Source organism: Nicotiana tabacum, chromosome 23 (assembly GCF_000715075.1).
Source record: "Nicotiana tabacum cultivar K326 chromosome 23, ASM71507v2, whole genome shotgun sequence".
Taxonomy (NCBI): domain Eukaryota; kingdom Viridiplantae; phylum Streptophyta; class Magnoliopsida; order Solanales; family Solanaceae; genus Nicotiana; species Nicotiana tabacum.
The window spans coordinates 82,008,004-82,031,215 of NC_134102.1; the positions used below are offsets into that span (position 1 = coordinate 82,008,004).

Sequence of the window (23,212 nt, forward strand, 5' to 3'; positions counted from 1 at the left end):
TATGTATGTAGAAATTTCAAAGCATTGGTGTTATGTCTCTATTGCTGGACTGAAAATATTTAGAAAGGATTAATTTCTTTTACAGATTTGTTATATTACCTAGTTCAAATAAGAAGGAATTTAATACTTGATTTTCACATTTTAAATACACAGTCCCAAAAGTGAATTAAACAGTTCACCATTTACTTGGATTGAAGCATTAATGATAGGGAAATTTATTGATAAACTATATAAAATTAATAAAAATCATATTTTATTCAACCAATATACATAGTAACTCTTATTGACATGTCAATTTTAAATGTTTCAATAAAAGTTGAAAAAGTAAAAAAACAATTATGTAACATACCGCAAAATGAAAAATAAAAGGAAAAAAATGAAATAAAATTAAATGGGGCGGGGCAGGGCTTGATAGGGCAGGGCAATTTTTTTTAAAAAAAGCTAAACGGGGCGGGGCGGGGCGGGTCAAAATCTTAGCCCTGCCCCGCCCAATTTACATCCCTAGTGTTATCTGTGCCTGTACACAATCTATAAAAGATCACATTCAGCATTTCTCTGGTTCTAATTATTGGCTATTCAAACTTGTCATTTTGCTTTTTTTTCTTTGGTTAATGCATCCCAAACATACACTCCTCTCATTTTTAGCATTAGAAGAATGACTTAACTTCCAACTCGACTTAAAGGTCATTTTGAATGAGATCTTCAGTTTTGAATCTTTCTACATATTTGAATTTTCCCTCTCTAGTACCCCCCCCCCCCGCAAATCACCCCGGCCCCCTTCTCCCTTCTTTTTCTGTTTACTAAAGACACATCGTTGTTAATGGTTGATTACCCTTTTGAAGTCAATAAGGGATATTTACTGATAAATAAAAATTATTTATAAGAATGTAAAATTAGCTTTTAATGACGCTTCTGCTTCTAAGAAGAAGCTGCAATTAGCTTCTTTCAAACAAAAGAAAAATAAAACTGCTTCACTTTCTTTTTCCTTAACGTCTAAAGAAGAAACCAATCAAATTGCAACCGTTTTAAACATTCCATGTAACATTTAAAAAGAGCAAGTAGAGAGAATACTTGCATTACATCTTCAAAACAATCAGTTCTGTTTAAAACTTCCAGAAAAGTTTGAAGATGTGCAGTAAAATGTTAGAAAGTATAAAATTCTAGTTCGCTCAAGGTCAGACTTAAAAATACAACTCAATTCGAGGGAGCATTTATCAACATATTTTTGCATTTTATTGAAGATAGTAGAAATTCTTGTCACATATGTGAGTCCAGAATAGAAGCTTTAATATAGTCAAACTTTCACAATGATTTTGCCACAAACGACTCGTCTTCTCTTATATGATTTTACAAATGTTGTTAATTTTTTGTCCTGAAATCTAATAATAATCTAATTCTGCTTTGGAGGGCTGCGGCGGCGAATTCTTAGATAGCCAAACTTGCCAGCCCCAGGAGATGAACCCTCAAAGAGAATAGGCAAATATCCTGTTGCAGCTTTGTATCTTCGCTGTATCTGCACATTAAAAAGAGTTGGAACAGCCCCATTATTCTGCTTAAATCAGTACTATTAATAAGACACTACCAAACATTCACAAAGAGCTCATTCAGCTGAAGAAAAAATATATCATAGAATACATTTTCGCATTTCACAACTATCCTTTACCACATTCTGTCTCTAACAAGTGTGCTATACTTAAAGTGCCCATATTGGAACAAACATGACAATTGTATACTTTTCTTGAATTGGGGTAAATAGTGAATTCGAAGGCAACAGAGGAGAAAGGTAGCCTTTAAAAGAGAGGGACATTACCTCGAGAATTTGTTCACTGCTCTTAAGTGAATTCCTACCAATTACACATACAGTTCCACCAGAACCCCCGCCGGTAATTTTAGCACCATACAATGTCCCTTCTCCAGATTTTGATGCCTTACTGTGCTGCATTTCTTGCACTAGTTGGACGAGCCTATTTGTTCCATCCGAACCTAGTCCACAATCACCATAACTGTAGTGGCACTGCAAATAAAGAAATAAATATACAATGGATATGTCAGCTTAATACATAAAGGTGCACTTTCGAGAACATCTTTGCCCCTTTTAAAATAGGGAGAATTATTAAAACCAATAAATAAATAAAAATTAGCTTCTGAGCAAGCTTTTTGTATAAGATTCAATTTGTTGTTCCTCTGGCTTATTTGAGGAACTGGGGTTCTCTACAGATTAAGGCTATAAGATTGTCGCCAAGAATAACCTCAAGCAACTCTTAAATGAGACTTATTGATAAGGGAGATTAATCTTTCTTACATTGAAAAAACTTGAATAGGGAGATTAATCTCTGTTACATTGAGAAAATGTCTGGCTTTAATCTTCTATTATGCTTTAATATTGCGCTTGTTACTAATTCTCAGTAGTAGAGAAAAGCTACTTCTGATTGCCATTCCCTTTTGAAACTTGAATACTGAAACACAAAAGGGAAATACATTGAGATACCTGATACAATAGTTCTCCAAGAGCGTTCAGTTGATCATCTGAAGTCGCAGACGTTAGCAGTGCTTTAAAGGCCTGTCATCAATATTCCAAATCATCAGTCAGATCACATATATTCGTTCCATTGTGTTGAGAAGTAGTTTAATCCAAAGACAACATAAGACATTCAGACACCATAGTCTAAAGACATTCAATTAGAAGAAATAAATAGTAAAATTGAACATTAGGATATAAAGAAGAAAATTAGTTTTAGATGTGCTAACTACGCATTGATCAATTGAAGAAAACTAACCTTCACACGGAAGTTCTCATAAATAGGGTGTCTGGCAGCAGCTCTGACCCCATAATTACGTGTCTTGTCAATTGTCGTTACCGGGTCACGGTGGTCAGTGTACTTTTCAACAAATGACTCACCAAGTATAGATTCAGGAAGCATCTTGGCGTACATAGCCTCATATCTACAATAGCAATACCATTTATGAATTATTACAAGTCAAGAGACCGATCCGATTGGAACAGCCACAAACATGCCCAATAAGTGGCGTTCTTATTGTTATTTGTATCAACAATCTATCTTTTCCTTTGTCTCCATGGTTGAAGTATGAATGAATTCATTGTGGAGGTCGGAGATAACATGTTTTTTCATTTTGACCAAGAAAGGAATATGGATCATTACCTCAGGGAGGAGAAAGGGATCAGTATGGTAAGTTGGCGCATGATACCACAATAAAAAATGTTGTTCACAGTTACAAAGGAATAACATTTACGGAAAAGAAGTGAAAACAACCAACAGTGCAGAGGAAAACAGGGAGAAGAGGAGAGATCACATGCATTAATCAGAATGAAAATGAAAAATTGCTCTCCTTATTCTTCAGATCATGCTTTTTACCTATGAGGTGAAAGGTTGCATAAGTAATCTAATGAAGCTTCAGCTTCAAGTAATTCGACACCGCCTTCCTCTGATTCATCAGGGCTACTACCATTCGCTAACCGGGACTCTGATAATAGTGTTGATGCAATAGACTTGACGATCTCTCGGCCCATAAAGGCACCAATCCTAACGGATCCATAATCTGCACCTCCAACACTGCACAGCGGTGGTAAATCTTAAAACGTGGACAAAGAAGGAGAGGGGTCTATTTTTCTTTCTTTTCTACTATAATTCTCATATCAGTTTCAATCCAGTTGTTTCATCATCTTTTCCTTCTTAATGTTCACAGATGCAGCATTTTCCTAATGTTTTGACAACAATGTTGGGCTAACTGGCCTTATAGTCTCCAACTGATTTGGTTTCTTTCTGAAACTTAAAGATGATTATCACCCATCCCAGTCATGATAATCCCCAAGACATGAAGAGCTTTAACCAAAACAGACAAGGAAACCAATTTTGGGGAGTTCAGAAATTTCGACAATAAAGTTCAATGGAGCATGCATCTTTAGTGGAAGAGATTACTGCATGAGCTCAAAATTAAATCAGCTTCTGCAGAAATGTGCAAAGTATATAAGCAGGGAACCATTAACTCAGATACCTGAAGCTAGACAAACAGGGTTATTTTTCTTCTAAAGAGGAAAAAATAACATTAAAACTGATACCTGTGCCTTATTCCTGAATCAATTCCCCATACTCTTATATGACCAGGAATATCCACTAGACCTAGCACCTCGGCAGGCTGCAACAAATGGGAACAATCTTAGTCATTTCGCTAAACGTCAATTCAGTAAATTTTGTCCAATTATTGGAACAGTACCTGACAAACCATTGCAAGAAGTTTGTTGGCTTCACCACATGCAGAAGTCATCTGATCCATTACCCCACATGGTGCTCCAACAACATGATTTTCTACCTATTACCGAAAGACTGAGAAATCAGGTGCTGAACTAAAGTTGAACGTCAAACACTTGGAAGAAAAAAATCGTCAATTGGAAGCCCTAGAAAATAATACCTTTTGGCACAGTAAGGCAAGCTCCCTTGGGCTAATATTCAACCCTGGAAAGCAAGATTTTGGTGCATTATCAAGAAAGCATTCAAATTGCTAAGGATTAGTTAAACGGAGCTTATACATCACTGGACTAAAGAAAACTTTTAATTCTTTTTTAAGAAATTAATGAGAGTTTTTTCCCTTGTTATCGTGCGTGGTGGTGGTCCAGGTAGAGATCCATTACTAACTCATGATATTTTGTCATGAAAATAGGAAGGCAGTGTTATACTAATCTGAAAGGGACAGACAAGATTCAACTAATTTTCTTTTCCAGGTTGGTCAGATTTTCATGACCAAGTTCACTTCAGTATATCTCACTTAAAACAGTTGCTTGGTTCATTCTTTATATTGCAGCTCTAGTCCTTAGGACCATTACTGTATTTGTAATTACTTCAACCTTCTTCTCTCTTCTTTCTCTTTCGTGTTCACTTATACTGACAACTACCCCTTGGCCAATACAAAATTGTGAGCTGATGAAGAATTAAGAGAGAACCCCTCATAAGTTCCAGGAAAAATCTAAACAGCCATGTCTACTGAATGAATTTAAGGCTAATGAAAGAAACAAGGAATTACAGGAATCAGCTATTCAGAATCAAGCATAAGGAAAGAGAGTCTGGGGCAAAATCATCAGCATAAACATGTCCTAGTGCCGTGAGAAATAAGAAAAACGGGAGATGGATTGAGATAGGGCATGAGAAAAAAATGTTTAATGTTAAGGGATAATTAGTTGGTCTTGAGAAATAATGTCCTTTTTCATTTTAAAGTTGAATTCTAGTGTCTTCAATTAGTAGTCAACTTAAATATAAAAAACTAATTTCAGGTACATTAATTCTCCATCTTCATTAATCATTATAATGCAGCTCGTTAATCAATTTTGTAGGTAATATTATGATTGCCTTTCTTTAATTAAAGAAGATATTTTATCCGTTTCAATTTTATTTGATGGTATTTGGGGCAATATGAATTCAATATGCTAGTAAAATGGACTAAAAGATTAAAGTTGTGGTTGGAAAAAAGAGCAAACCTTGTTGGGATTAAAAGATTGGTGAATGGGAAATGGAGAGAAGAAAGTGGAGGGAAAATGAGCTCCAAAAATATGTTTAATGTACACAACATTGTCTAACTATTTACATTTAGCTATGTAACAAGTGCTTTGATGGCTCCTAGCTTTTTGGAAGCATTTTAATAAACCTAGGTCCCCCCCCCCCCCCCCCGCGTATGTCACCAGGCTTCATGCATGCATTCATTCTTCACATAAAGGTCTATTAGCAATAATGTGTGTATCACTGGACGATTAACCCAGTCCTTTTTAATCCAGTTCTTGGAGATAAAGCTTGAGCTGCACTCAAAGTCAGCAATGCTATGTTACTAACACAGACAACTACGACTAGTGTTAATTGACAGGAACGACCGCCTTCTAGTTGTAGTTGGGAACTTTCTTAGACTTGGTGAACGCCTTATGAATTGACAACTATGACCAGTGTTAATTGACAGGAACGACCGCCTTCTAGTCGTAGTTGGGAACTTTCTTAGACTTGGTGAACGCCTTATGAATTGACAACTATGACTAGTGTTAATTGACAGGAACGACCGCCTTCTAGTTGTAGTTGGGAACTTTCTTAGACTTGGTGAACGCCTTATGAATTGACAACTATGACTAGTGTTAATTGACAGGAACGACCGCCTTCTAGTCGTAGTTGGGAACTTTCTTAGACTTGGTGAACGCCTTATGAATTAAACACTGTTCCACACCCGAGGATGTTGTGAACCCCCCCCCCCCCAAACACACACACACAAAAAAACCGGCTTTCAGTTTCCTCCTAAATCAAGGGGGAGTGGGCGAGTAGGATGGGGGTTTCAAGAAATGGATCTACACCAGTTAGCTAGATATAAAAGTCAAGAATACTTAGAGACCATCCATGTGTGCGCGCTTACCTAGTAAAAGTTAGTATTGTATGGTCAAGTTTATATGTTTCATCTCGACAAAAAAGTACATATCTCATTATAACATTTGCATAGTTATATAAATTGAAGTGTACAGGTGGAAAGAGTAACTACCATGAGCAGCAGCAATGGCAGACATGCTAGCAACCTCCACAGATGCAGAGGATGACACACCTTTTCCTTCTGGGACAGCAGAAGAAACCTGCAAGTCCATAAAAGAGCCTCATCATATATTATTTCCAACTTGCTTGTTCAAGTTGGTGCAACTTGAAAAGTTGAAGTTTGATAATAGAAGACACCAATTACTTAACCATAATATTAAGGGATAATTTCAGAGTCCTTTCCTCAAATTTCACTTCATAACATTATTTCACATACCTCCCGTATTTTGATTTCTTAGTAATAATGTCTTAATCTATTATAATTAATATAATTCAACTAATTTGCCCTTTTCTAATATTGAGCTCTTTTAATAATTACTTTTATGAATATCTTCTGTAACAAATTCTTTAAGAATAAAAAACCTAATTCCCTTAGCTAGTTTTGTTTACCCTAAAAAACGGATAACAATTAAATTTATAAGTGGTTTTAAGGATACGCGGATTGATTCAATACAAATGATGAATTGCGTTAGATTAAACAGATAAAGGACGTAATAAATTGTCATTTTAATGGAATGCCTTCCTCCGATCTCAGGATCGGGCTCACGTTAATGATGAACTGATGAACAAAAGTGAGAACTTTGAATAGAAAATAAGAGTATATTGCCTTGATATGCGTGTTACAATGTCCCTAATGAATAATCAGACCCTATGGGAGTTTTACCCCAAGTACAATTCCATAAAAAGTAAAAATCTTCCGTTTTACTAATCACCGATTTTCTGCCAATACGTGCCGAGACGCCGTGACATCCGGCTGGTCACGGATATCACGGCCCTTTGTTGGTCGTGCTCGATTATTTGGTAATGCTCTCCGAGGTTTTTGGGATTCGAATCGAATCTGGGGGTCGTGGCCCCGAAGCTTCCGAGGGCAGGCGTTTTGCCCGGACCTCGACTCGAGGGCTCCTTGCCTCGATTTCGGTTCCTTGCAGTCACGTCTCTTGCTCCGTTTACTTCATCGAAAACCGAGGCGTCTCACGGGCTCGGTTTCACCCGTATACAAGTTTCATGAAACCCAATGCAGGAACTCAAAAGAGATCCAACTACACCCTTAAGATAGGCTCTTCTACGAATAAGTGACGGACATTTCAAGTTGTCTTCTTACTCAGAAAACATTTCAGGGTTGCCACCAATTACGTCAGTCGTTGTCGCAAATGTACATGCAGCAGGCAAAGCAATTTTGGGCAGTGATCTGCTTGTTTAGTACATCCCACAAGCACCTTTCTAATTATTCAATGGCATTTCCGCTGTTGTTACAAACTTTGAGTGAAAGTTTAAATTTTGTGCACTATTGGCCGTAGATAGGAGATGACATGGCTTCAAGTTACGGCCGCCGGAGAATTTTAAGAAGTTGCTTATGATTTTTCCTCTTTATATGCATAAAAGGCACTTCACACTTTCTGAAAATATTTAAAACGCGGAGCTAGATATTTATTGACTAACCCATTTCTTTTTCATTGAATTCTTAAAAAAATAAATTAAATAAAAGATTATATTAGAAATGGAAAATTAGTTTTTTATGCAAAATATTATATCCTGACTAATTTTTCATTTTTTACGACCTTACTTTACCAGAAATGAAAAATTAGTCAGGATATAATAGTTTGCATCAGTGATAAATAGGTTAATGGAATTGTTACAACAAAGTCAAAACAGGGGACTGTAAACCACATGGGAGGCTAGTATTATAAGGCTGAACCTCAGGGGAGGTCTCTAAATTATCTCTTATTCTAATGTGCAACAAAATAACTGTCTTGAGACAGTATAAATTATTTGCCTCAAATAATATTATCCAGGAAATAAAGGTATCAGACTGTCAGCGGTATCCACGCAAAAAGGAGTGAAACTGAACAAATTACCTAAGTTAGTAACTAGGTTGGTCTACCAACCTATACATTGCCGAAGCTTTGTCGCAATGCTCATGGAAGTTGTGAGAAAGCACGGGAGAAAATATATTATTGATATTAGATACTCAATATAATACAAGAGGTCCTTATTTATAGCTATACTTTACAAGGACATATTAATCCTATTCCAATGTAGGGCAAGACTACATTATGTACATATCTGTAAACTAACACTCCCCCTCAAGCCGATGCATACAAATCATATGTACCGAACTTGTTACATATATAACCAATACGAGGACCAGTGAGGGACTTGGCGAAAATATCTGCAAGCTGATCATTCGACCTCACAAACTTTGTAGCAATCTCTCCTGAAAGTATCTTTTCTCTGACGAAGTGACAATCAATCTCAATGTGTTTAGTTCTCTCATGGAACACCGGATTTGATGCAATATTAAGGGCAACTTGATTATCGCACACAAGTTCCATCCGAATGATTTCACCAAATTTCAACTCCTTGAGCAATTGTTTGGTCCAGACTAGCTCACATGTTGCCATAACCATTGCTCGATATTCTGCTTCTGCACTAGACCGAGCAACTACATTTTGTTTCTTGCTCTTCCAAGACACCAAATTTCCTCCTACTAAAACACAATATCCAGACGTAGAACGTCTATCAGAAGGTGATCTTGCCCAATCAGCATCTGAGTATCCAACGATCTGCTCATGACCTTGATCCTCAAACAATAACCCTTTGCCTGGAGCCGATTTTATATACCGAATAATGCAGACAACTGCATCCCAATGACTATCACAGGGAGAATTCATAAACTGACTTACAACACTCACATGATTAAAAATGTCGGGTCTAGTCACTGTGAGATAATTTAATTTACCAACCAGCCGCCTATAACTTGCAGGACCGCTAAGCGGCTCCCCCTGTCCTGGCAGAAGTTTAGAATTCGGATCCATCGGAGTGTCAACAGGTCTGCAACCTATCATCCATGTCTCCTCAAGAATGTCTAAAGCATATTTTCTTTGAGAAATAACAATACCTGTGCTAGACTGAGCAACCTCAATACCTAGAAAGTACTTCAATCTGCCTAGATCCTTAGTTTGGAAGTGCTGGAAGAGATGCTGCTTCAGATTGGTAATACCATCCTGATCATTGCCAGTAATAACAATATCATCAACATAGACTACCACATAAATACAGAGACTTGAAGCAGAGTGCCGATAAAACACAGAGTGATCAGCTTCACTACGAGTCATGGCAAACTCCTGGATAACCGTGCTGAACTTACCAAACCAGGCTCGAGGAGACTGCTTTAGACCATAAAGTGACCGACGCAAGCGACATACAAGGTCACGAGACTCCCCTTGAACAACAAAATCAGGTGGTTGCTCCATATAAACCTCATCCTCAAGATCACTGTAAAGAAAGGCATTCTTAATGTCCAGCTGATAGAGAGGCCAATGACGAACCGCAACCATGGATAGAAAAAGGCGGACTGATGCTACTTTAGCCACGGGAGAGAAGGTATCACTGTAATCGAGCCCAAATATCTGAGTATATCCTTTGGCAACAAGACGCGCCTTAAGTCGATCAACCTGGCTATCGGGACAAACTTTGACTGCATAAACCTAACGACAACCAACAGTAGATTTACCTGAAGGAAGAGGAACAAGCTCCCAAGTACCACTTGTATGTAAAGCAGACATCTCGTCACTCATAGCCTGTCGCCATCGTGGATGAGACAATGCTTCACCTGTAGACTTAGGGATGGAAACCGAGGACAAAGAAGATATAAAAGCATAATGGGGAGATGACACACGATGATAACTTAAACCGACATAATGGGGATTAAGATTAAGTATGGTCAGTATACCTTTCCGAAGTGCAATCAGTGTACTAGGAAGAGACAAGTCCGCGGTAGGAGTAGGGTCAGGTGCAGGACGAGAAACCGTTGAGCCTGATGTAGGTCGCGGACGACGATGATAAGTCAAGAGTGGTGTTCCTGTGGCTGAGGATCTAGGAGGAACAACACTAGACTCCTCAACGGTTGGTATGGGTGAAACTTCTGTGGTCGAAGGTGGAGGAGGAGCTATAGTAAACTCCTCAAAGGTCGGTATAGGTAAGACCTCAGATATATCATGGTGGTCAGCACAGGTAAAGAAAGGTTTAGACTCAAAAAATGTGACGTCAGCTGACATAAGGTACCTACGAAGATCAGGGGAATAACAACGATATCCCTTCTGAACACGAGAATAACCAAGGAAGACACACTTGAGAGCACGAGGAGCTAACTTATCTTTCCCCGGGGCTAAGTTATGAACAAAACACGTGCTCCTAAAAACACGAGGTGGAAGAGAGTATAAGGGTGACTGGGGAAACAATACTGAATGCGGAATCTGATCCTTGATGGGAGATGAAGGCATCCGATTAATCAAATAACAAGCTGTGAGAACTGAATCGCCCCAAAAACGCAACGGAACACGAGATTCAATTAGAAGTGTGCGAGCAGTCTCAATAAGGTGCCTATTCTTTCTCTCTGCAACCCCATTTTGCTGAGGGGTATAAGGACAAGATGTCTGATGAATAATTCCTTGAGAAGTCATAAACTGCTGAAACTAAGAAGATAAATATTCTAAGGCATTATCACTACAAAAAATGCGAATAGAAACACCAAATTGGTTTTTGATTTCAGCACAGAAACTCTGGAATATAGAAAATAACTCAGAACGATCTTTCATTAAGAAAAGCCAAGTACATCTTGAATAATCATCAATAAAACTAACAAAATAACGAAATCCTAAGGTTGAACTAACTCTACTAGAACCCCATATATCAGAATGAACTAAGGAGAAAACAGACTCTGCATGACTTTCAACACTACGCGGAAAGGAGGCTCGGGTATGTTTCCCAAGCTGACACGACTCACAATCTAATGTAGACAAACTAGATAAACTAGGCACCATCTTCTGAAGTTTGGATAAACTCGGATGTCCTAAACGTCTGTGGATTAGGTTTGGAGGATCTGTAACTAGACATGTTTTGGAAGGATTGAGTGAGTTAAGGTAGTAAAGGCCTTCTGATTCACGTCCTGTACCAATTGTCTGTCCCGTACTGCGGTCCTGCATAATAAAAGAATCGTCAATAAAATATATACCACAATGGAGGGCACGAGTCAAACGACTAACAGATGCAAGACTAAAAGGACAGCCAAGGACATAAAGAACGGAATCTAGGGTGATAGAAGACAAGGGATTAGCTTGTCCAACTCCTTTTGCCTTAGTTTGACATCCATTGGCTAAAGTAACAGTGAGAAGAGACTGTGAATATACAATATTCGACAAAAGTGATATATTACCTGAGATGTGATCAGAAGCGCTTGAGTCCATGACCCATGGTCCAAGAGTACTAGACTGGGAAACACAAGCAAAAGAATTACCAGCAACAGAAGTATCAGTCTGAGCAACCGAGGCTACTTGTGGAGATGTCTGCTTACTTGCTCGATACTGAAGGAGCTCATTATATTCTTCTTTAGATAAAGAAAATCCCTGGTTACATGTAGTCTCGGTCTGAGCAATGTAAGCATTTTTGGGTGGACGACCATATAAGGAATAGCACATTTCAAGAGTGTGTCCAAGTTTGTGACAATAAAAACACTTGGGTCTAGATCTTCCAAAACGACCTCCTCGTCTATTTTCCATAGTTTGAGACGCCCGAACATCCATTGTCTGGGATGCGAGAACAGAGGAATCAAGGACTTGGTGCTGCAGCAAGGCGGAGTAATCGAGAAAATACTTCATCAACTGTGGGAACAGTCGGACTAGCCAAAATCTGGTCGCGTACTAAATCAAGATCATTAGGAAGTCCAGCGAGGGTAAGAACTAGAAACATCTTCTGTCGCTGCTCTTGTTGTTTTTTAACACTAGCAGAAACTGGCATCAACTTCTCAAATTCCTCCATGACTGCATGTACTTGACCCAAGTAGACATATCTAATTCCTGCCATTAGTGTATAAGGTACGAGCTTTTGCCCAAACCAAATAACATGTTTGGAGTGGACGAAAAAAGGGCATCAACTTGGAATCAATAGATCGCCACAAGATGCTACATAACTGAGCATCGATCTTTGCCCAAAGTGCTATCGCCTTTTCATCTTCTTCGCTAGACTATTTGATTAGAAGATCTTGAACACCCTGACCTTTACACCACAACTCGACAGATGAAGCCCAAGCTAAGTAGTTTAAACTTCCCATTAAAGGTTCCGAGGTAATCATAACACTAGAGCTTCCAGAACTCATGTTTCTAGACCCAAAAACATCAAATCTCAAAGACATTGTTGCAAATTATTACTCCCTCCAATCCAATTTATGTGAACCTATTTGACTGAGCACGAAGTTTAAGATGGAATTTGTGGTCCTAAACAATTCAAAATGGGACCCAGAGTATTTGTGTGGTTATAAAAGTTTCTCATTAAGGGTAGAATTGTAAGTTTAAGCAAAATTGTTTCCAAATTTAGAAATGAGTCATTCTTTTTAGAACGGACCAAAAAGGAAATAGGTTCACATAAACTGGAACGGAGGTAGTACCAAATAAGAGAAAGAATCAACTGTAATCCACTGAAACGGAGTAAGGAAGTACTGTAGTCGTCGGAATCTTACTGTAGCTGCCGGGGGAAAAACACTGTTCACGCCGGAAAAATATAAAGGTGGTCGGAATTTGGTGTAACCTGGATGGGTAGGCTCGGAATTCCCTTGCGAACAATTTGTTCCAAAGAAATTTTTCAAAAAAGTGACCGGAAAGGGCCTCACACGCCGACGCGTGACGTCGGAACTTCGCCGGAAAAATTTCTTCCGGCGGCGCGTGGGAGCACGTGGAGGATCTTCTGACGGAGATATTTTTATAGGTTGGTCGCCGGAGGCCGATCTACTTCGTGGTGGTGTTGGTTTTTGCACAACACTGACGAAAAATGGCTTCTTTTTTTTTTACTGCGGCAACCTGTGTTTGCCGGATAAAAGACTTCCGGTTGACTGATTTCTCTTCCCGGAGTCGCTGGAATTTATGCACAGCGATAAATCTCTCACGATTGCTCTGATACCATGTGGAAAAGCACGGGAGAAAATATATTATTGCTATTAGATACTTAATACAATACAAGAGGTCCTTATTTATAGCTATACTCTACAAGGACTACATTATGTACATATCTGTAAACTAACAGAAGGACCACATCAGAGAGTTTGACAGGTCAGAAAAAAATATTGTTTGAAATAGTGAGTTTATGACAACATGAGTGGATATTATGGAGTGGTATAATCTTATAGTTACCCGAAAGTTCAACTAGAAAAAGTTTTCAGGATGAAATTATGTTCACATGAAATGGAGACAAGTACGTAAGCAGCACATACTATCAGGATGTTAATGGAGATGTTACCATTGAATGGTGGTGCATAGAGGAGAAACATAGAACTGTCACCTGTAATTTCAGTTATTCAAGTAATAGATGGAAAGCAAACAATTTCCAGCTAGGAGACGACAAGGCAATGGGTAATGGAGTTGGACTGACCAGCAAACTAATACTATTCTCAAAGCATATGCCAAGTTCCTTCATCAAAACTAGAACTGTGCCAGCAACATATGCAGCCCATCTAAAATTGGATTGAAGTTAGTATAACATTAAGATAAGACATTCAAGTAGGGAAAATGCAGAATGAGAGGATGCAAAACCTTTGGGAAGGATCTCGGGCAAAATACTGCCTCGCTTTCTCATAAGTTATGGGTTCATCCCCTTCCAAGAAATCTGATAAGTCCATGTCAAACGTTGGACCACGGTTGCTCAGTTCTGACCCATATGACACCTATTGAGTCACAAATCGGTAAAGCTTCAAGAGAATTAATGATAATGATTGCAATCAAAACAGCTATGCTCTTGAAATTATTTTGATTCCTGATACTGAGAACTTCAAACAGCTTGTTTGCTACCCAATCCCACATAGAAACAGGCAAAAACTATCACATCTACCAAGTCTATATCACATTTCAAAAAGAAAAAGACTATAAATTTCTCATGTGTGTCCGTAAGTGGTGAGAGATTCTAGTACCACCTCAAAATTGCACTTACAACCTGGTCCCTTCAATTGAGGTTAAAATAGACGAGAAAAGCTAACTTCACCGAGTCACCAGCTTCAACACTAACATATGCTTAAAAGAAGTAATTATTAGTGAGAATTTCATACAATTTGAAGCACAGGGGTAGGGCCTTGTCCTCTGGCCTGCTGCCGAGCCAAAGCATGCTTCCACAGCCTCTGTTTGCTAGGGTGAATCTTTTGAACAGCAACATGGCAGGCTTCTCTAATTGGCATCTGTAGGATGTTTCACAGCAATTCGAGAAGTGAGAGCAACAACATTAAGTGAACAATGAAAGTATTACTCTTTAAACTTCAGCGAACAACCCTTAACCAGTCAAGCCTTTTCAGAAAGCATATAGGAAAGCTTCAATAAGTATGTATATGGAAAAGGTAATGAGATAACATTAAATAGACAACAGGTAGGCAAACAAAGAAAATTGGAATATCTGAGTTGTGGAGTAACAAGATAAGAAGTCAAGAAATTGAGGATTAGTAGGTACATTTAACATATTTGTATTAAGATAACAGACAGATGCATAGTGCATATACAGCAGTAGACGATTCTGGCATGTGTTTATGCAAAAAATTTGATGAATGTTATATAAGACACAAAAAGAAAAAAGTAATAGTACTGAAGTAGAATGTCCTATTACTTCAAATGGAAGCAACAATATAACTAACATTTAAAAGGCTGGTTTTGAATTATATTCAGAATGCAAAAAGCGCGGTCAGAGAGCAACCAAGTGGTCAATGAAATAGAAAGCATACACAAATTCAAAGCTGAATCAGACAATCTTAGCTCAAGCTACAAGTTTGGGATGTCTTTATACCAGTTAGTCTAACAAACAAGAATAGGCATCATTGTGAAAGAAGTAATGGTAGGATACCTGTAAAACAAGGCTTCCAGAGTAGTCAGCAATTCCACCCATCACATCTAGCCTTCCAGGTGCTCTTGCCACAAAAATGTCTTCCTATACATAGAAATTTTAGGCGAGTAAGCCAAGTATGACAGAATTTTTCAAGAAGATTAGGAAAGTTCACCTTTAAAGTTTAAAAAGAAATAAAAGGGAACAACCATCTCTATCTTTGACTTATTTTAAATCTTTTCTTATTATTAGTTTTTAAAATCTTTTTTTATAACCGTCGTGTCCGGGCTAGCTTGCCCGCACCTAGTTTATAAAATCTGGTTAGCGATAATATTCATCTAGTCTTATCTTCTTAGTTAGAGATAAAGCTGCACTATTTTTAGAAGTTCCAAGTTCAGAATTCCCTAACCTATAAATAAGACTCTCATGTACTTTGTTTAGGGACTCAAGTAATATAGGATTGATGGATTTGGTACTGCAATTTCTATTCCTCTTTAACACCCTTCTTCTTCCTCCCCTCTCCCATATTTCCCTTCTCTGTTTCCGTCCTATTCTTCTCTCTCTCATTCTCTCTTCTTCCTCTTCCTTCTTGTCTCTCTCTGTTTCTCTTTTTTCTCTCTAATACTTCTATTATCTCTCTCTACCTCTATTTATTTGTTTATCCCCATTCTCATTTCTTCTCTTTCACTTTCCCCTTCAACCTTTGGTGTTACACCACTTCCGCTTTGAGGCATAATAGGCACAACTGATTCAATGGAACAATGCACCCAGTGTTATCAAAGGCGAAAAGCGCAAAAAAGCTCTAAGGCCCGTTGGGGTTTAAGCACAAAGCGCAAATAAAGCATGGGCTTTAATGAAAAAAGGCGAAAATGGAGAAAAAGTAAAAATATGTATATGTAGTCCAGGACCAATAATTATAAGCATGAATAACAAATATATGGACAAAACAATTATGATAAAGTGAAATATCAATTGTTTAGTGTCGCCTTTTCATGATTACACTCATTGACAAAAAAAAGTATGCCTTAGAGCCTTGATGCGACACTGAAGCGCCCACAAAGCGAGGCGAAGCGCTCAACATGTTTTGAGCCTCGCTTTAGGGCTTAAGCGCGCCTTTGACAACACTGAATGCACCATTTATATTTGTGCCCGAAATATTAAATGACTCAATGTTGGATGAAAAAGCAGCATTATGAGTTCTGCTTCACCTCTATATGGCAGTTACACGTTCCTCTTTTCTTTGGTTCTTGTTCACTTTCTTCTCTCTTTTTTTCTTTGGGGGGGTTGGGGGGGGGTGGGGGTGGGGGGGTTGTTGTGAGGATGAGTGGTGAGAAGTTGCAGTGTTAGTCAACCAAATAAAATTACATAACAGAGTTTGGCATGAAATGAAGACGACCTCCCAATTGAAAAGACCAGCGGCAGCTTTCCGCTCCCTAATGCTGTGCTTTCCTGTTTTAGTTGGGGAATCAACCAAAGCATCCAATCCTGCCAAGCTCTTCAAGAAACTTAGCGTATCTGACAGACCAAGAAAATCTCCATGGAGAATTTCAAAGTCCTGAGGATATCTAAAAGATAAGAAAATCAAAAACATCAACCCTTATTAACACTCAGCAATTATTCTGTTCAACGCTGAACAAATGGGATGTAAGAAGAGAATTTACGAGTCTGTTAGAGAGTTATTTTCAGCTGTTACAGCAGTAGGTGATCCTGTGCGAAGACCAAGTTCACTTTCGGCATTTGCATACCAATCTGGAATACAGAGATCTCTACCGGGAACTCTTTGCAATTGATATCCAAGAACTATGGCATCACGCAGTCTTCTTGGCCCACTCAGCTAAAAGTCAGATAAGAGCAAATCTCAGGATATAAGTACTGGGTACACATTTATTAGTTTAGCTACTGGATTATTCTTAATCAAAATAGACAAAAATGAGGAATTATTTGATTAGTGAATACAAAAACTTTACCTTGTCTAATGTATAGTTTTTACCATAAGCTGTATCCTGTAAAATACGAGCTGCAACTTCACCACCATTAGTTCCACCTTCGTAACATGGGTTCAGAGTCATTGCACGTTCAAGGTAAGGTCTCCAATGTCCAGTAAGTAAATCCCTTCTGATCATCTCAACACCACCTTGATAATACTATTATTAAAATTATAGGCTTTAATTCCAGTATATCTTCACAAAAACCTTGAGGTAATAAAGAAAAATAACTAAAAGAAAGAAACTTCTGCCAATTTACTCTACCTCAAGCATATTTCTGAGAAATGGTTCTTCATTAAAGTAGTCTCTACGAACAAATACAAATGGTAACCTGTAAGCCAGGGCCTCGCTAACGGTACCATATCCAATTTTTCCTGGAATAAAAGACCATTCAGAAGGGGCTTTATTGGAATAACTTTTAACTTTTTACCCAGCATTTCAGTGATGCAATTTACCTAGCATGCAGTCTGATGCGGCCATTATATCCGGAGTATATGCATTTTTTGCAAGCTTTATGAAATTTGGAGGTAGTTGCTGGCTCTCAGAGGCACCACAAACCTGAATTTAGACAGGAAAGATGTTAAATTAGGAAATACCACATTGGCTTGAAAGTTCAAGAGATCATATACCAGGCATAACCATCCAGTTGGTAAGTACTCCTCCTTCAACTTCCAACCTGCGGGCTACAAATGAAAATAGGTGCATTATTCGAGAATCTGAAAAAGAAAAAAAAAGCGGGGGGGGTTCCACAGCTCGAATATGTGACCTATAGGTGACAAGTTAACCGTTGCTCCAAGGTTCTCCTTCCATTATTCTAGTATCGATATGTTAAATATTGGATATTTCTATGAGTGAGAAGTTGTGAAAGACAACATTGAAACAACAAAATTGATATGCCCTCTGTCCCAGATGTTTTTTCTTTCTCTTTCACTTTTGAGATGCCCAAAGTAAGATATCTTTTACTCCAGAACTACCCCTTCCTTTACGGTAAATGGTAATAAATCTGGAAAACATAAACTTTCACAATTAACACAAAACTCTTTCTGTTTTGGGACATCCGAAGTTCTTTGACACCATTTAACTAATTATATCATTCTATACAACTTTCACAACTCAAATACAATTAACTAATCAAATTATTCTTTAATGTGATATTTCCTAGATAAATTAACTTTTTAACAGCTGTTTAAATATTTTCTTCCATTACTACTTCTATACTACTCGAGACAAACTAATATCTAAAAATAGTTGAGCATAAAATGGGAGGGAGGGAGTATTTTTCATTCAAAAGTTATTACTATGTTTTCTATTTACCTGAAAATGTTTTAGCTTCATCTTGTTATTGACAACTTCTTTCGTTTTGGAACAGGTAAGCAATCGTAAAACTGATAAATTACTCTTTGTTTGCCTTATCAAACTATATTACTAAACTTTCTAATTCGCAAATCAATATCGCTTACTTTACAGCACCAAGATCATGGGCCGAACCAAACATGGTTAAAAATACCAAAATTGAAGTTAAACACAAGAGTCAAAACTGATTAAGGAACAAGAACATGATGATACGCGATCTTGGCAAATTGCAAAGGAAAAAGGGGAAGCAAAGTTAGCAACCAAATTCAGTTCTGCAGCCAAAGCTTCTTGACATATTTTAACACTGTTGATATATTCACTAGATGACATAGTCAAAGAGATTTGTCGACTCACCTGTCCACCAAAGTTCAGAATAACAACTTTCACATCCTCCCCAATTCCAAGTTCTTTCCGCACCTACAATAATGAAAATAAGCTAACATCTCTAGACACATATTTTCACAATTATTCAAGCTCTTTCAAACAAAGAGTGAACATTCTGTTTCCTGACCTCTTTGCGATATTTGTGCAATCTCCTTACAACCAACGGCACGTCAATTATATCACGAAAAGCAGGCACTGCGATATTAAGCAATTGAGCTATAGTTGATGAAGAGCAGGAAAACAAATAAAACAGCATTTTGGTACGCGGCACACAAACATACTTGGACAATATCCTGGCAGCCGAATAAGAAATTCACAATGGGAATAGTCCTCTGCAATCTGCATTAGACATAAAGCCACCAAAAAGAAGAGATATTTAACATTATGGAAGAATATAATTAAACTGAAATAAACTGTAGGTAAAACTCGGACAAGGTTCACATCTCACAATTAATCAGCAACCATAACAAAGCTAACAGTGTGAGAGTTATAATAAAGCATTATCAAGCTAAGGAATGAAATAGTAGCAGGAAACGGTTAAGCTCTCAGATCTCACCTGCCACACTATTGACCTATGATGATTTCCAGCTGCCATTACATACTCTGCGTAGATGAAGTCCCAGCTACAAGAAAATAAATAACGGCATATATATAAGGGGTGTTTGTTGAACCTAGATCTTCTGAACGAACATAATGACAACCAACAAAGGGGCATACTCCATCAATTGCAGGGTTGTACAACAGCTTACAACAACAACAACAACATACCCAGTCTTATCCCACACCGTGGGGTCTGGGGAGGGTAGTGTGTACGCAGACCTTACCCCTACCTTGTGAGGATAGAGAGGCTGTTTCCAATAGACCCTCGGCTCAGGAAAGCATAAGCACCACATTAATGAAAATATAGACAAGAAGGGATAGTACCAAAAAGCCATATAAAAGCAGAATAAAAACAACAAGATATTAAGATAATCAACAATGAAAGAAAACAACGGTTAGTCATAAAAACCTATTGCCCACAGAAAGCGAGATTGCGTGTCAATACTACTGTTATGAACACTGTAGACTACCTACTCTACTACCCTAATCCTCGAGCTCCATACCTTCCTATCAAGGGTCATGTCCTCAGTCAGCTGAAGATGCGCCATGTCTTGCCTAATCACCTCTCCCCACCTCTTCTTTGGCCTATCTCTACCTCTCCGTAGGCCCTCCAATGTTTACCTCTCACACCTCTTTAGGACTTAAAAGTATGTGTATATAATATGGGTGTCCCGTTCTAAACCTCCAATTGAAGAAGCAAGCTAGGAGTATTTCACTTTGAGCTTTATTTACCTGAATAATTGTTGTATCGTTATGTACACTTCCATTTCACCCAAAAAAAAAAAGGAAGAAGAAAAAGAAGTTATGAAGTAAAAAAGGGGATTAAAGTGGAAAACCTGAAGTTGGTGATACAAACAGATGGAATTCCAGCATCAGCTGCTGCCCTGCAAGCAACTGGAACAACATCTGATACCTGTTTCCAGAATACATACACATAAACATCATAAAGTTCCCCCAAATCACTTAGAGAGACGTAAACGAGAAAAGACAATAACCACTTTTTGGAAATAAGAGAAAAAATTTCCCTTTTGTTATTGCCGGTATAACTATGAACAACCAGCTTTATAGTGGTACTGGTAACCCAGAGAGCAGTGCACAAAAAAGTAGTGCTAAGATCGACAAGGTCGTTTATCTCCTAAGCCAAGCTTCCAAAAGAAATGATACCTTCCTACATTCTTATTCTACAAAACAGAGACTACTTCACAAAAAGAATAGTGCTAAGTATTCACTTTAAATCATTTCTATTCACTCTTACATTCCCGTATCTATTTAACACAGTGGCTACTAATAGCAGCCTCAAAGTCAGGCAACTTATTGAAGTAAATAAAAGAAAGCCAGCAAAGTACTTTTAATTTGTTCTTGATGAAATAAGAGAATCAATTCTTTTACCACAAAATCTGCCTTGATGGATTTGAGCCACAGCACTTCCGTTGCCAAGATGGATGCACGTGGTACAACAGCGGTCTCAGAATACTAAAGCAACAAAGTTTACACATACAACAAGTAAGACAGGCAAGAATAATATCTCATCTAACAATATAACAAAGAAAAACTGCAATGGAATTATAATCTTCACTAAATTGGCTGAAAGCAGTAAGCGGGTATACCTTCTCTAGTGAGGCAAGACGGTCCACTGTCAAAGCATCAGCTTGAACTGCTCCACAATCCAACAATACCTAAAAGTGTTATACAATGTTAAAAATAGTTAAATGAATTCATTGAAAAAGTAAAATTAGGAGTTATTCAACAAGGGAGCAGTTGATGATCAACAGACCTTGCGCAGGAAAAGCCGAGGAGATTGTATTTCAGATGTAAAGACAAAGTCAGGTGCACCCGTGACGACATGAACATCATGCCCAGCTAGGATGAGATTTCTAGCGACCTAAGCAGCAAAATGATCACAGCCATTGAAATAGGAATCAATTTCCATAATGCAAGACAATGAATAAGGATTTAAACCACAACCGACAAGCAGGGAAATTGCACTATCTTTTGATGCACCATCATCTACAGAATTAAACTATGAAATCATAACACTTGAGGGATCGTGACGCTTGTTGAAATAGCACAGCCATTGGGACAGCACTCTACTTACATTCATTTTACTAAGATTGGACAAATACATTACTGCAATTAAACAGTGCCCTTATTGTTATAAAAAGTTGCTTTTGCTCTTAATTAAACAATTGCACCATTCCCCATTTTTCCTTTGCCTTTACGTCGTACACTTTCCTTTTTAGTTTGTCTCAAAAAGAGTGACATCTTTTATATTTAGAAACGAATTAACTTTGAACTTCCCATTTTACCCGTAGTGAGATAGATTTATAGACACACAAATCTCTATGACTTGTTTTAGATCACAGGTTTCAAGTTTCAATAATCTTTTCATAAATTGGGACAGAGGAAATACTTTGCAAACTTATCTAATAAGCCAATTGAAATTAAAACCTAAAATATACAAATATATTGGTTCTTGATAACACTAGCAACAAACAGTCAAATGAAAGTAACCAATGAAGACCAGTTCTTTTCTGGTTCAACTTCCTATCTCAGCAACTAAGTAGTTAATCAAAGTAATGAAATCACATGCAACTCCAATTCAAGAAAAATCCATGATCAGATGAAGCAACAAGATCAAGAACAACCAAGTGATCAAATATTACAGAAACAAAGAGACACCCACCAACACAAAGAGAAAAATATTCTAAAGATTACATTTTTAGACTAAATAGAGAAGAAAAAGAGACCTCAACAACTCGAGTGGCATGGCCAAAGCCATGACCGGTAACATAGTAAGCAAAGACAAGAGGGCGTTTCTTGGACTCCTCAGTGCCCATTTTCTTGATTTGTTTTCTCTCTGCAAATTTGTTTTCTGTTCAAATGCTTAAACCCCGCAAAGAAAACTATGAAAGTGAACACGGAACTTGAGTGTCTCTTAATAGGAGGGTGTTTCAGAGTTGTATTTGAGTACAAGAAAGATTATGGGATTTGTTGGGGGGTGTAATTGACATCATCAGCTGAATGTGTCAGCCTTATCCGTGTTAGTTATCCATGACTAATAAATTGACTTCAATATTTATGGGATTTGTTTGTTTGTACTAAAAATGAGAAAGGGAAAAGTTCAGTACATTTGGGAGAGAATCATGGAATCATACTCCACGGATTCCGTTATTTTAAAATTAAAAAAAAAACGTTTTCTAGTCCACTCCATTCATATCAATTTATCTAATGTTATTTGACGTGTACGAAATTTTAAAAAAAATTACTTTTGAATTTTATTCTAAAGGAAATTATAAATATTTCTATTTTAGTGAAATTAAAGTAATATTTTTTAAATTAATTTATTTTTAAATATAAAAATATACTATTATTTTTTACACAAACTAAAAGAGAAAGAATATCACCTAAATTGAAAAGTAAGAGTATTTAAATTGTTGAGGATTTACTTGACTTATTGAATGATAGTTTATGTAT

General features: G+C 37.6%; 1 protein-coding gene across 4 annotated transcripts; it reads right to left on the reverse strand.

Moving 5' to 3' along the window:
• Window positions 1-1,210: 1,210 nt before the first annotated feature.
• LOC107799186 (L-arabinokinase) lies at window positions 1,211-22,882 on the reverse strand. Of its 4 annotated transcripts, XM_075246670.1 has the most exons (28): window positions 22,486-22,882; window positions 21,513-21,620; window positions 21,346-21,414; window positions 21,128-21,211; window positions 20,575-20,651; window positions 19,695-19,761; window positions 19,420-19,477; window positions 19,266-19,333; window positions 19,109-19,171; window positions 18,031-18,084; window positions 17,857-17,959; window positions 17,666-17,775; window positions 17,384-17,560; window positions 17,078-17,250; window positions 16,813-16,981; window positions 15,438-15,521; window positions 14,659-14,784; window positions 14,150-14,280; window positions 13,989-14,070; window positions 6,523-6,610; window positions 4,429-4,472; window positions 4,234-4,329; window positions 4,079-4,155; window positions 3,375-3,572; window positions 2,778-2,943; window positions 2,489-2,560; window positions 1,811-2,014; window positions 1,211-1,513 (listed from the first exon to the last, which is right to left on the reverse strand). In XM_075246670.1, exons 1-28 carry the CDS (start codon window positions 22,573-22,575, stop codon window positions 1,391-1,393), a joined length of 2,961 nt encoding a protein of 986 aa, XP_075102771.1. In that variant the 5' UTR covers window positions 22,576-22,882; the 3' UTR covers window positions 1,211-1,390. The 4 variants fall into 4 exon arrangements, with proteins under 4 accessions (XP_075102771.1, XP_075102772.1, XP_075102773.1 ...); XM_075246671.1 differs by lacking the exon at window positions 3,375-3,572; XM_075246672.1 differs by lacking the exons at window positions 13,989-14,070; window positions 14,150-14,280.
• Window positions 22,883-23,212: the final 330 nt, after the last annotated feature.